The following is a 13,811-nucleotide window of genomic DNA, read 5'->3' on the forward strand; positions in this document are numbered from 1 at the left end:
CAGCTACCTGTAGTCAAGACTTTCAATTAGACTTCTTTGAGCTTTAGGAGTGTCTGTGCATGAGTGTGCGCATTTGAGCGTGTGTGTTTCTGACAGCTGACTGCATGGAGCTGGGAACTGCAAACGTCTTTGAAAAGAGACTAGATATGCTTTTAAAGAAAGATGAGGGAGAGAGAGGAGGAGACGTGCTGTAGAGTGCTGGGAGACGATGAAAGAGACTCAGCGGGTGGCTATGAACTGTCTTAATGCAAAGAGAGAACGGGAGATGAGGATGAGGATGAGGAGAGGAGAATCAACTTTTGCTTTTCAAGGGCTTGTTAAAAACAAGGAAATTCTATGAATCTCAGTTCTGACTAGACGGCAGAGAAGGAGGCTCATCCAACAGCTGATACATTTCATAATTATTTTAAATTAACAAATCTTATTTTAAGAATGTTTTTTTTTATGGAATACTAAATAAAACATAAAAAAATAACAATTAACAGTTAAAACGTTTAGTAATTTAATGACTGTCGGAATTAAATATTTAATGAAAGGACTAATTTCACAGTCAACTGATTTACACGTCAGTTCATAATATGGCCAGCAGGAGGAGTGTGTGATCTATATGAATGGGAATTGTGACACTGGAATAGCAATATTTATTAGCTAGATATATATGTGTGTGTGTATGAGTGTAACCAAACTCAACATATAAATTGTAGTTGGAAGGGGTCTTGCATAACCCTATAAAAATGACCATCTGACTGCACACTATCCTATTTAATACATGGCTTCCACATAAGAAAATACACTGACTTTGTGTCCTAGAAATGTTTACACAAATAAAATTAATGGATTAGCACAAGGAAGTACAGACTTTTGGCCAGTGTTGTAAAATAAGTATTATGTCTATGTCTAAAACTTAAAAATTCCTTTGCATTACATACAGAATATTTAATATTGCTTAAATGTTTAAATATCAAAGCCACTTTATTTAAATTTAAAAAAAAAAGGAAAAGAAAACAGAATTCTTTTTCTGTGAATGTGAAGATAATTTAGGAAGATTGTGATAATGAATAATTCTAAGTAATAGAATATATTGTAAACACTTGGGTCAAGTATGGGCATGGTCAAATCTTTTTTGTGTGCATACAGTGAGCAGTGATATGTGTGTGTATGTGGGTGTGTGTTTTGGCGTCAGGATGGGTGTATTTGTGTGTGTATGTGAGGTTGTGAACGCGTACAAAGGCATGCATCCCTCTCTCTGGGCGCCTTTCTCTCTTTTCTGAGCAAAAACAGGAGCTGCCAGGCAGACATTTTAAAGGAGGACAGGCTTAACAAAACACAGTTATTAGTCTTCGAGCAAACACATTTAGTATCTGTCACTGTCTTTCTCTTTTGGGAGCGGGAATGTATCCAGCTGTGGAAGACATGTATGCATTAAGCAGGATGTGTGTACATATGTAAATGTGGGGTGATTGTGTGTAATCAACTAGCCATAGTTGTTTATTTGACCGTGTGTGTATGTGTGAGCGAGCTAAAAACCAGCCTAAAACGAAGATGCAGAGAAGTGGGTCACTGCGCTCAGCAGGTGGCTCCCCGAAGCGCTACTTTCTAGGGACCAGACAAACATTTAATCTCGGAAGAGGATTTACATTCATTTGGGACTTAAAATCCACCCCAACTTCCTCAAAAAAACTGCCAATGCCTTCTGTTATCATGTCTTAGGTTGCTCAAAAACATCATCTGGCCACTCAGAACCACTGTGCAGGAGTGAATCTCCTGAAATTGCTCTTATGAAAATAAAAATGCATAACACAGACAAATACTGGTTAAAATGATCTATTTCTGATTACTATTTTTAACTATTCCTGTCAGTCCTGAATGAAAGATAGGCATTCATACTTAATATTGTGCCCGCATTCTCCACCATTGTGGATTATTGTGTATTCTGGGATTTCCTTCTTCGAAAAGTATAGTTATGACACTAAATGTAGCCAAAACAAGTTATCTTTGGAGGTAGAATAACTAAGATGCCTACTTTGTAAAAGGCTCCCTACATAGGCAGCTAACTAGATTTTAAAACAATATTTAACAATACTTGCCGCTCTTCAAAGTCATCACTAGCCTCAACATGCCACTTATTCATTGCTATATGAAATATCATAATAACAAAATTGTAGTATTTTTAGTTAATGTGTGAGTATTCAGAAGTACCTTGAAGGAGCTGTGCACGAGGGTCTCGTCCAGGTCAATGACCACACAGTTCTTGCCGTAATCATTAATGCTGACCTCAGGTAAGAGGTATTTGGCTGGAGCCTGGAGGAAATACAGAACAGATGAATACAAGGAGGAGAGGAGAGCAAACAACAGCTCAATGGAGGATAAAGATACATGCTTATCATATCAGCCAGACATTCAGAATTATCATCAAAAGCTACAGGCCCTCCTCCAAAGAGACACAATATGCACTGGAGATTGCTCTGTTGTTGTCCCAAATGATGACCCGGGATCTGCTGGTTTTGGATAACCTTGAAACAAGATCATAGCTTTGTGTTAAAGTGACTGTCCCCCCTGGTTTGGCTTCACTGGCAAGTCATGTTGCCTAAGCACAAGCTGCCTCTGTAGATGGTCTGCCAGTAAATGGCAAAGAGATTTTTCTAAGCCTGACCTGAGGGAGGAAGATGGACTTGCCTATGGGAGCAAAACACACTCGCACGTATTCCAAAGATGCAAGCAAAGTCATCCACAGCACATGCAGACATGCATAACGTACAGCCAGTGTGTATAGAAAAGAAACACTCCTCTTTAAAATAATCAAGAAATATATCTTTCATTTGGATGTTATAGTAAATACAGCTGGATAAAACATAAACTGTGTCCGTCTTCATATCAGGCTGCAAAGCAACAAAATGTGATTATTTTAAAAGGGGGTGATTCTTATCTATTTCCACTATACATACAGTACATTCTTAACAGTAATATGCTGAATATTCGTTACATGTACATTTCACCATGAGCATGGAGGAAAGGTCTGGAAAGCAAAGGTACTTTAAAAATAAAAAATAGGGCAAATGAGCATTCACAGTTAAATATCAAATATTCACCAACACTAATGAATAAAATAATTTGGTATTAGTTTTTCGGGTTTTGCTATCACTGAGGGAACATTCGATCCCCACATGGATACACAAAAAAGACACACAGATTATGCATGCTCCATGAGTCCATGCAATTACATCATTACATTATAACTCTGAAGACTTTATGGTTTTCAAACAATGCTTTAACCATACTCGAAGCCTCATGCTGTATCAGCCAATCCCAGGATTCATTTCATGGCTTTCAAACACTCAAAGATTTATCACTTGCTTGCATTATGATAATCTGTTTGCGCTGAGTGAAAAATGACAGCTAACAGTTTGTGGTTCACTAAATTCCCAACTTAACCTTTACCCCAATCCAGACACTTTCAAAATGCATTAGAGAGAAGATTCTGAAAGCAGTTGAAAGTTTTAGTCATTAGTGTCAGCCAGTCAAAGCAGGAGGATCTGGAAGCAGGCAGTGAGACATTCCCAGCTGTCATCTTAGAAAACACCAGCGGATCCGAGGTTTGATTACAATTACTGTGAGAATTAGAACTCCTGCCAGCATTTGCTCAGCATGGATGCTTGCTTTTTGCTTTTTGCTGAGCAGGCAGAGGCAGGTGCAGTGTGTTTCAGGATTTGGGTCTCCCCTATCTCAGGCTCAGCGTGAAGGCCTGGCTCAGATCAGCAAACCTCTCTGCACGCTCTTCCTCTAGCAGGTGCAGTGTGGGATGATTTGACTTTCTGAGACTGCTGTTGTCCTTAAGTACAGCTTATTCCTATCAGCACTACCAGTCTCCCAATTACCTTAACCACATGACTCTATAACCAAGCTTAAGACAAAATGAAATAGCATTTAAGGGACAGTACACCCAAAAGGAACATTTTTTGTCATGACTCATGTCATTCCCAAACAGTATGACTCTTCTGTGAAAAAAAAAAAAAAAAAGTATTTTGTCCACACAACAACAAAAAAAAAAAAACTCAATGGGGTCCAATCAGTGTTGTTTAGGACTCAACTGAGTATCGGCAAAAACTGTTAAAAAATTTGTCCAAATATCTTCTTTTGTGCTCCACAGAAGAAGAAGAAAAAAAAACTTGTTTGGAATAATGATAGACTTTTCAATTTGGGTGAACTATCCATTTAAAAATCAAGGGCAATTTGTGGATTTGATCTGTTTTGATCATATATGGCTATGATATTTTGATATTAATGGTTAATATTTTCCCCCCACACGATACTTAGGTTTTGTCAGCAGAAAACCCATTATCAAAGGCAGAATTTTGATGAAATTAGATTTTTTTTTTTTTTGAATAATGTTCAATGATATGGACAGTAAGACCAGAGAAATTTACTGAAGTACCAGAGACATTTACTGATTTCGATCAAAACATTTTGATGAGATCTGACCAGTGCGGAGAGAAAAAAAAAATCTATACTCAAGTATTGTGCAAGACAGGTCATTGCAAAATATATTGCTGTGGACAGTAGGTAAGTGATAGGATCTTCATGTAATTAATTCAATTCAAATGCTTAATCAATTCAAAGCCCAAGGTTTAAATCCTTCTGTCACTTATGCACAATATGTGGCTGTTTTCCAAGATGCTGCATACTTTATGCAAAGTGATGTAGAAGCTTAATGCATCCCAGAAAAATTGAGTCAGGCAGGTTACTCTCAAGAGACAAAAATATATGCATAAGCATGCAGGCAAAATAAAAACGATAATACATACAATGGGAATAGGGATGACCTGGGCCTGATCACACTGAGAAACAAAACCAGATAGAAAGAGAAGGAAAAAAAACAAAACGGAGAGAAGAGAATCATCAAAAAGAAAAAGAAAAAACAAGCACAACAAACACGACACTGTGAAAGCAAACATCGCAACAGAGATTACGAACTATTGTACATTATTACTACATGACTGACTAAGACAGACAGACATGCTGACAAAAATCACATCCTTGTTCACAGCGTAATCCTGCCAGGAATCTCTCTGGAAGCGGTGTAAAACACATGGGTTTCATTTAAAGTGTCTGTGGGCCTAAAACAGGGCAGCTCAGAGCGCATGCACATGTAAAATAGCAGAACATTCCTCTGCAGATCGCGAGTCATTTGCAGGCAAACATTGGCGGTAATGCGATCTGATTCAGATCCATTTATAGCTGCCTGTACCTGCTTTGGCAGCACACATGAGTGTTTTTGGAGTGCTGTTGCTTAAAGTTTCGCCACGGACAGTGAGGTCATTTCACACAGTACATTGCCCAGCATTTGTGTGTGTGTTTGGATAAGTGCAAGAGACCGAAAAAAAAAAAAGAACAAGAAAGAGTGTGAAAATATACTAAACAATAGGCACAAGACAAATGCGCTGAAATAACTCTACAACATGAGTGTTTACTGTAAAATGCAGTCTGTAATTTTTTTGTAAATATTGCGCCAGTCTGAGGTGGTCTGCTCCATGTAAAATAAAACAAATCAGTCGTTTCTTCTAAAATTACTTATAAAAATTTATTTTTTTGACATTTTTTATATTTTTTGTATTTTTATTTCTCCCACAGAAATGTAAAATAACTGTTAAAATTGAACAGCTCAAATATTTTTTTCCTTGCAAAAATCTGATGAGAAATCACAGACTATTAACTGCAGTCAGACTTGGCTAGACTTTTTCTCAGGAGAACAATATGAAAATCAGGAGCAATAGACTCAAATTTGATTTTGTTCCCTAGGAGAAACAACTGAGATATTAAAAAAGATCTAATTTGTGCTTTTTTACTTTTCAACATGGTGACCTTTTTTGCATAATTACTTTATTAACCTGAAAACAGCATAGATGACGTGCAAATAAACAACACTATCAGTGGGCGAAAATGCATTCTAAGTGATTGTGTATTCCCCCTTAAGTAAACATAGCCAATGGGAGAAAGACAGAAAGAAAAAGAAAGAAAAAGAAAAGGAAAGAGGGGAAGGAACAAACTGGGCAGCAAGTAATCAATCATACAAGACACATACTTTATTGGAATTAGAACCAGTTCAGGAATGTGAGAGAGAGTGTGTGTGTGTGTGTGTGTGTGTTTGTGTGTGTGTTTGTGTGTGTGTGTGTGTGTGTGTGTGTGTGTGTGTGTGTGTGTATGTGGGTGGGTGGGTGGAAACTGAAGAATGTGTGTGAGGGAAAGCGGGCCCATCATTTCTAGAACTGGATGGTAAACATCACGGCGGGTTCACAGAGTTCGGAACAGCTGGAAAACTTTGTGGTGTGGACACGGGAACAGCATGCACAGAGCCTGCATTCGGGCGCAGCTCGCAAACAAGAAAAAAACCTCAGCTAAACCAAGAGAAAATGAGTAAAGTTTGCTAATAAACAGACTTTATTCTGAACTGGACCAACATTAGCAATTCAAACGCAGTCAAACTTAAACTCTGCAATTTCATGCATCAATTGCCGGCTTTTCACGCAGTTAAAACTGTCATTAGAGAAATAAATGAGGCCTCACCTTTGGAGGGCTGCTGTTTTCCTCAGCAGGTGGAGGGAGGGAGCAGGTCTTGTTGTTAGTGGCTGGTGGTTCCGCATTATAGTCCCGGAAACAGCAGAAGAAGGGACTAAAGATACTTCTGTTCCTGTGTTTCTTTAAACTGCTGTTGGACTGGGAGACTGTGTCAGAGAAAAACACACACACCACACACTGGTCACTGCAATGCACAAACTGTTCAAAACATCCTGTTCAAAACATCTGGGGCTTTATCTTCCCTGCCCTGTAACTTAAAATCCATCGGCCTCGCGTACGGCACACATTCACGAAGGAGGTCGTAACGAGTGAAAAAACAACAGTCTGTCGGAGTTTGCTTATTGGTTACCATGCACAGCTCACATGACCGAAAAAGTGTGCAAACAGCTCCTTTTATGTATTATGCTACACAAAACTTGTCTCCATGGGCGACTCGGTCACCTTTACCCCCTATGCTTGTACGCCAGCTGTTCTGTTATGCATTCAATGTATACAACAGCACATCACTGTGCATAGCAACAATGTCCCAAGTACAGTTACACAACCTGCTTTAAAAGCCCTGTAAACAATGAAAATCAGACATTGTAAATGCTGAATGCGAGGAAGACATGATTAAGCTGATGGCAGTGGATCTAAAATTGAGTGTACATGTGCATGAACATAAGCATGACGTCAAGGGTCGCAGTAAAATAAAATAAAACATAAATTAAATTTAAAAAAAAATGTCCTCTTTACTGTGAAAGAACTGTCTGCATGATCCCATGGTTTAAAGAAAGAGCCTTTTTCAACAAAACAAAACAAAACAAAACAAAACAAAACAAAACAAAACAAAACAAAACAAAACAAAACAAAACAAAACAAAACAAAACAAAACAAAACAAAACAAAAACAATATGTCCTCTTTATTGTAAAATAATTCACAGAAGGTTTGCATGATCCCAAAATAAAGGACAAACAAAACAAAACAACTCTAAACAAAATCACAACGGATCCAAAATCAAAACAGCAGCTTTCCTTTTAAAGTAACCCATCTGCCCGCCTCACAATAACATTCTGGTTGTGTACACATATGTGCATGATATTTTGCCCAGTAACTGCAGGAACTACACAAACAGTACTATGACATCACTTGGTCACACTCCAGTTGATTGCTGGGTAATAAACAGAAAAACTGGACGACAAAAACTGGCTCTCCATAGGTGATCTAATGAGGCATGCAGGCCAGGTATTGTTATTGGAAGAACAGATCGCTCCTGACAACAGCAGATGTTTGGCAAAATAGAGGGAGCAAGCAAAACATTCGGAAAATGTGTATTTGCAAAATGTGTATTTAAATTTATATATAACTGAGTCACAATAGGCTCAATCATTGATGACTGAGATGTTGGTCTAGATGTGTCTTTCTAGTCATACTGCTATCTTGTGACCTGCTGCGTGTTAAAGTGGAACAGTACAGATCGGGTTTCACACTATCCAGGTCAGTCGTGAGGGCCAAGTGCTCTCATTGTTGCAGTAACGCTTGTTGTTACTGCACCTTAAAGTGCTAACAATCAACCAATTATACACTTTCATTAAATCAAGAACTAGTACAGTGCAATAAAATCTTTTAGCAAGAAAACTTGGCTTGTTATTTTTTTTTAATATTAATATAATTATTCAGGTAACCAGTTTGCTATTAAGGGATTTTTTAGTCCATGTATGTTAACTTTGAGGTCTCCTACTTACATGCTTATTATAAAAGATAAAAATATATTTATTTAGACATTTATAAGCATGGTTTGGTGAAATAAATGTTAATTTAAATATTATAAATAAAATAAAACTTCCTGCTTATTTGAAATACATCAAGTGAGAATACTGAGCTTGCAAAGGCATTAAGGATATTTTTAGTGTATTAAAAAGTATCATGCATATACTTATACTCATGCACTTGCAACCTGAGCCATGTAACAGTTGATGTCAAGACATATTATATAGACTTCCTCCATATTTATCAAATTGTATGATTATAAAATGAGTGTAGGCTAAATTAGTTTACTTCAATGTGTATTTTATCTAATTATGTGAGTTTGTATTTCTCTAAAACTTTTTCTGCCATTGATGGTCTTGGCCAGGTACAGTATCTCTTGTCCAAAAGCTTTTAAATCTCAGCACGTCTAACCTCCTTGCATAAAGGTTAAATAAAAATAAAACCCCTGAGTCAAACTGGTCTCAATCTCATAATGGAAGAAGCATTAGGGTAATAGCTTACAGCATCTGTCTGATTACTGCTATTGGAAAACACATAAGGTCACATCAGACCATGAGGAAATCTGCTTCCTGTGGCCAGGTACAGCTTGATGAGGTCGACAAGAACTCAGTCCATCCCAAGTACATTAGTCCTTATGATCATCCCCAAACAACCAGCTTTGGCAAGTACCATTATAAACCACCTGTATGACTGTATAACAGGTCACTTGCTTCTGTTTTCAGAAATGGCTGCATTAAAAGTGAGGTTGCCATGCTTTTTTAAAATAAATGGTCACAAAGCAAATGTCTTTTAAAGCCAATATGTGTACAATATTCAGCCTATTAGGGACACTGCTCATTTTACACACAAAGACAAATCATAACAGCTAATCATTCACATACAGAAGTCTTATAAGGTAGAAAAAAACCCATTGATGAAAAATTGTCATGTAAAACAAAGTATGAAAGTAACTAACAATAAAGAAAAAAACCCATTGATGAAAAATTGTCATGTAAAACAATGTATTGTTTTTTTTACTGTATGTTTTGAGTTAGAGTTAATGAATACACAAAAATAGGTAAATAAATAAAAGCATTCAAGTAAAATAAAACAAAGCTAAATCATTTATTTCTATTTCTCCTAAGTACTTTACGAGTACACACATTGTGTATTAAATGAATATAAAAATGAATTAGCTCAGATATTTTTTCTCGTGAATTTGATAAGAAATCACTGACAACTGATTGGAAACTTGGCAAGTCTATTGTATTGTAGTATTCTGGAAAGCTCGGCAAAATGTGAGATATTGTTGGGACTGAACAGGTGACACATTTGAAATGATTGCTGCTCCCTTTATTATAAAGGAACAGTCACACAAGAAGTCCAAAATAGAATTTAGGAAAAAGCTTAATAAATTAAATTAAATTAAATAAAATAAATAGATTTTAGTCTGGTATTTTGTAAAAAAAAAAATCGCTCAAGGAGTAAGTGTCTATAAACAGACTGTAAGGTACTTGTGTGAAACTAATTTGAGGGGCGTCTCCAAAGACACTCCAAAGAAAGACAGAGGCACTAGACCCTCTGATTTTCTATCTAACTGTAATTACCTGTCAGTTGACAAGCTGGGCTCTGAGGCATAACGAGATTTAAACGTGCCAAACAACCTTCACCAGAATCACCAGAAGGTGATTTAAAACATATTTATATAGTATTTTAAAACATAATTGCACTGTTCTCAGGCTTTCTTTCATTATTCTGGTGATTATTATAATTATGTTATTAAGTATGGTGAGGTTAAACATTTTGTTTTAAATTCCCAAAACACCGTTCCTGTGCGATCGCTCCCTCCTGGGCCTCCATTTTGAGGCTGTTAGTATTTTCCCACCTTGATCGTCTACACTGCACAGCAGTCTAACAACATGCAGGTGGGAAGGACGCTAGAGGGAGGGGGGCAAACAGGAGGAGGGCCAATATAATGAAGCCTGTGCCCTGTACAGGGCTCTAGATTAACTTTTTGCACTGGTTGCACTGGTGCGCCTAACTTTTTTTCTTAGGTGCACCAGCATAAAAGTAAAGTGCACCGGAATTTTCAACCACATTGCATTTAACACCGCAGTTTTACAAGTTCACTTTTTTTTTTAAATCGCTGTCCATATAGGCAATATTGACTTGTAAATGATTAACTAACAATCTGGTCAACATAAAGTTCTTTATTTGAAGCACAATTTTACTAGAAAGGTAACTTACTGAAAAAGTGTTGGTGCTTAAAGTGCTTCACTGAGCTGAAATTTAAACTTAAAACATCTCAAGAAAAATGTTTTGTGTGGAGACGCTTTAGGATATGGAGACGCCAGCGTGATCACGTGCATTTTTTTCAGTAGATACAACGTCAAAGGGTCTTTTATTTGTGTGCACTCACAATAGCAACAAAACATTGTGCTTTTATAAAATAAAGAAATCAAACACAATGCGCTTTCTGCGTCTCGTCTTTAACAAGAGTACAAAAATCAACCAAAATTCAGTGAAAACATGCCTCACAGGGTCTTTTATATCTATAGAAAGCTTTAAATGATTACTTAATGAAATAAAACAAAACAAATCGAAAACAAAAACTCTTTCATTACAATCATAATCCGTACTCTCTAAAATAAAGAAGATGGCGAGTCAGGATCAGCAACTTCATCCTTGCGACACAGACTCAGAAAACATCTCGTTTATTAGTAAATAATTCAAATATCTCCTTACTATTTCCCCCTGTCGCATTTATGGTAATTACTTTTGCTGGTGCTTTGCGACAAGCTTGAGCCTATTGCATGTATTTGAATGGAGAACTGTTCAGCTGCGCTGCTGCTGCGGGACATAAAACAAAAGCCGCTCTTGACAGTCGCGGTAGCACGGTCTCGTGTATTGTTTCCACCAGCGTGGCAATTTTTTTTTTCATCACTAACTGATGGATGTCTAAAATATAAAAGTAAGGAGAAGTCTAAAACAGGTGGGAGGCCCGGCCCGCGTCTTAACTATGACGTGAAAATTATCCCGAAGCCCAGTTCGAGGGGCGTAAAAAAGTCGGGGTCCTTTGGGCTCGGGCTGAAATGCAGGGCTCTAATTGCGACCTCTGATTTTTTTGGTCGCACTCTAGAGCCCTGCTGTACCAGCCCCCTAAACAACCATCTGTCCAACACAAACAGGGTTTTCTCCACACGCACACATACAAACATACCCACTTAAAAACATATTCTCTGGCTGACCACAGGAATGTGGCCGGAGTCAGTTTGCATGGCGGTGTCATCCCAGCTACAGTGTGAAGAAGTGTTGCGTATTCTATTCAAATTCAACCTCCCTCCACAAACTGTAGTTAACAGTTCATGAATGCAAGCATTTGTCTGACAAAGCAGAGATTAGGGCTGCACGATTAATCAACATAAAACTGAAATCAGGCTAAGGCTTAGTGTGATTATCAAAAAGCATTTAATTAAATACATGAGCTGCATATTTCAAAGTGAAGCATGGCACTGTGTTCTTTTACACAGTAGAAGTTCATGATCCTGTGTTTTCAGCTTCTCTGAGTGGCTTGGTTCATAGTAAATCGATGTGCTGTGAGTTTAAAATGTGCATTTGGGAACGCAGCATGCGTGGCTTGTAATGAGAAGCGCTTATAAACCGGCTGTTGTCCACAAAAAATAAGATTTTTGGCCAGAATAAAAGACTGATAAAAAAGACTGATGTTTGAAAATTAATAAATACAGCCGTAAATATCAGAATAGTAATTTCACAGCTTTACTGTATTATAATAAAATAATAATTATTATTATTTATAATAATAATAATGATATATTTATATATATTTATAGATATATAATATATATTAGGGCTGTCAATGATTAATCACGATTAATCACATCCAAAATAAAAGTTTTGTTTACATAATATTGTGTATACTGTGTTATATTTATTATGTATATATAAATACACACACATGCATGTATATATTTAAGAAGAATATGTTATGTTTATATATTAAATATATTTATATATAATATAAAAATATAAGAATATAAATATATAAATGTATATACATGTAAATATTTTCTAAATATATAATTTATGTGTGTGTATTTATATTACATAATTATATCCTGTACACATACATATAGTATGTAAACAAAACTTTTATTTTGGATGTGATTAATCGTGATTAATCATTTGACAGCCCTAATATATATATATATATATATATATATATTTGGATGTGATTATATATATATATTCATATATATATATATATTTATGTTTATTTTTGTTTAATATTGTTAATTAATAATCATAATCATAATAAAAATTATTATATGATTATTTTTATTGGCCACAAACCTGGAGCTTTTTTTTTTTAAGTTTTTGTGTTTTCTTGTTCCGAAAGCTGATCTTAAAAACAAAATAAAAGAAAGTGATTAATTTTATACCTCCTTTACACTGTACAATCTATGCTGTCTCAGCGAAGCCAATTGACGAAGTAGAACCCTAACCCTTTGGTTCTATGTAATATTTCTTATTTTATTTGATATTATTTATATAATAATCATTATTTTTATAATAATTTTGATTTATAATCACAAAGCTTTTGTCCACAAACCTGGAGCTTTATTAATAATAATAATTAAAAAAAAAAGTTTAATAAATAAAAATAAAATAAAAGTTTTTATCAGAAAAAAAAAAAAAACATAATTAGATTTTTTTTTTTTTTTTTTTTTTTAGTGCAGCCCTAGATTGTGTAGAGACACCAAAGGAGACAGTCAGAGTGTGGAGAGAAAAACTCAGAATCCTGCAGACAACAAATGACAGAAAACCAAGTCTACAAGGGCCTGACGTTCCAAAGACACTGACGTTTGATTGACAGCTGTCTTTTCGGGAAATCACAGTGCACAAAACAGAAGTGCACAAGGAAATCTCAAAACACAAAACAAGAGCTGCGAAGACAAATTCTAGCAATTCCCTTTTCCCTGTCTGCAGCTTCCAGCTTTGCAAATGGAACTTCAACTGGAGCTTTGTTTTCTTTCATCTTATGCAGACCATTCCCACAGTCAGCAAGTGAGGTAATCCAATGCTGAGCGGTCACATCGGTGGGCATAGTCTCTTTGCTCTCACAGCCGGAAGAGGAATGCACAGGAAATTCCTTACATTCCTGACAGGAAGAGATAATAACCCTCTGACCCACAGTGTGGAAAAATGCCCATCTGCAAAGAACACAGACCCCCAGCTTCATTACAGGGGTCAGAACTGGCTGCGGTCTGTGTGTCTGTGAGGGGAGAGTTAAAGAAGAGAGGGATACAGAAACCTAGAGAGGGAAGGGCAGGGTTAAGCGTCAAATGCCCGCTCTGTTGTTGCTTTAATAATTACATTGGTCAGTTCGCTGTGAGCAAACAAAAGAATTGAGGGTGAAAAACAACAAGTTCGCAAATCTGTTTGCGGTTATTTTCCGAAAGCTGATACGAAAGAGGAAAAATGAGAAAGA

At 36.5% G+C, this 13,811-nt stretch overlaps 1 protein-coding gene across 2 annotated transcripts in view; it reads right to left on the reverse strand.

Annotated features, from left to right (window-relative positions):
- LOC109058197 (CTD small phosphatase-like protein) overlaps nt 1-13,811 on the reverse strand; it is a 39,288-nt gene that overhangs the window by 8,669 nt on the left and 16,808 nt on the right. The window contains exons 2-4 of one of the 2 annotated variants that reach the window (XM_019075420.2): nt 6,562-6,719; nt 4,803-4,835; nt 2,200-2,301 (exon numbers count right to left, since the gene is read on the reverse strand). In XM_019075420.2, coding sequence (XP_018930965.1) covers nt 2,200-2,301; nt 4,803-4,835; nt 6,562-6,719 — 293 coding nt within the window. The remainder of the gene's footprint in view (nt 1-2,199; nt 2,302-4,802; nt 4,836-6,561; nt 6,720-13,811) is intronic. The other variant, XM_019075419.2, reaches the window with a different exon arrangement.

This window comes from Cyprinus carpio, chromosome A24 (assembly GCF_018340385.1).
Source record: "Cyprinus carpio isolate SPL01 chromosome A24, ASM1834038v1, whole genome shotgun sequence".
NCBI lineage: Eukaryota > Metazoa > Chordata > Actinopteri > Cypriniformes > Cyprinidae > Cyprinus > Cyprinus carpio.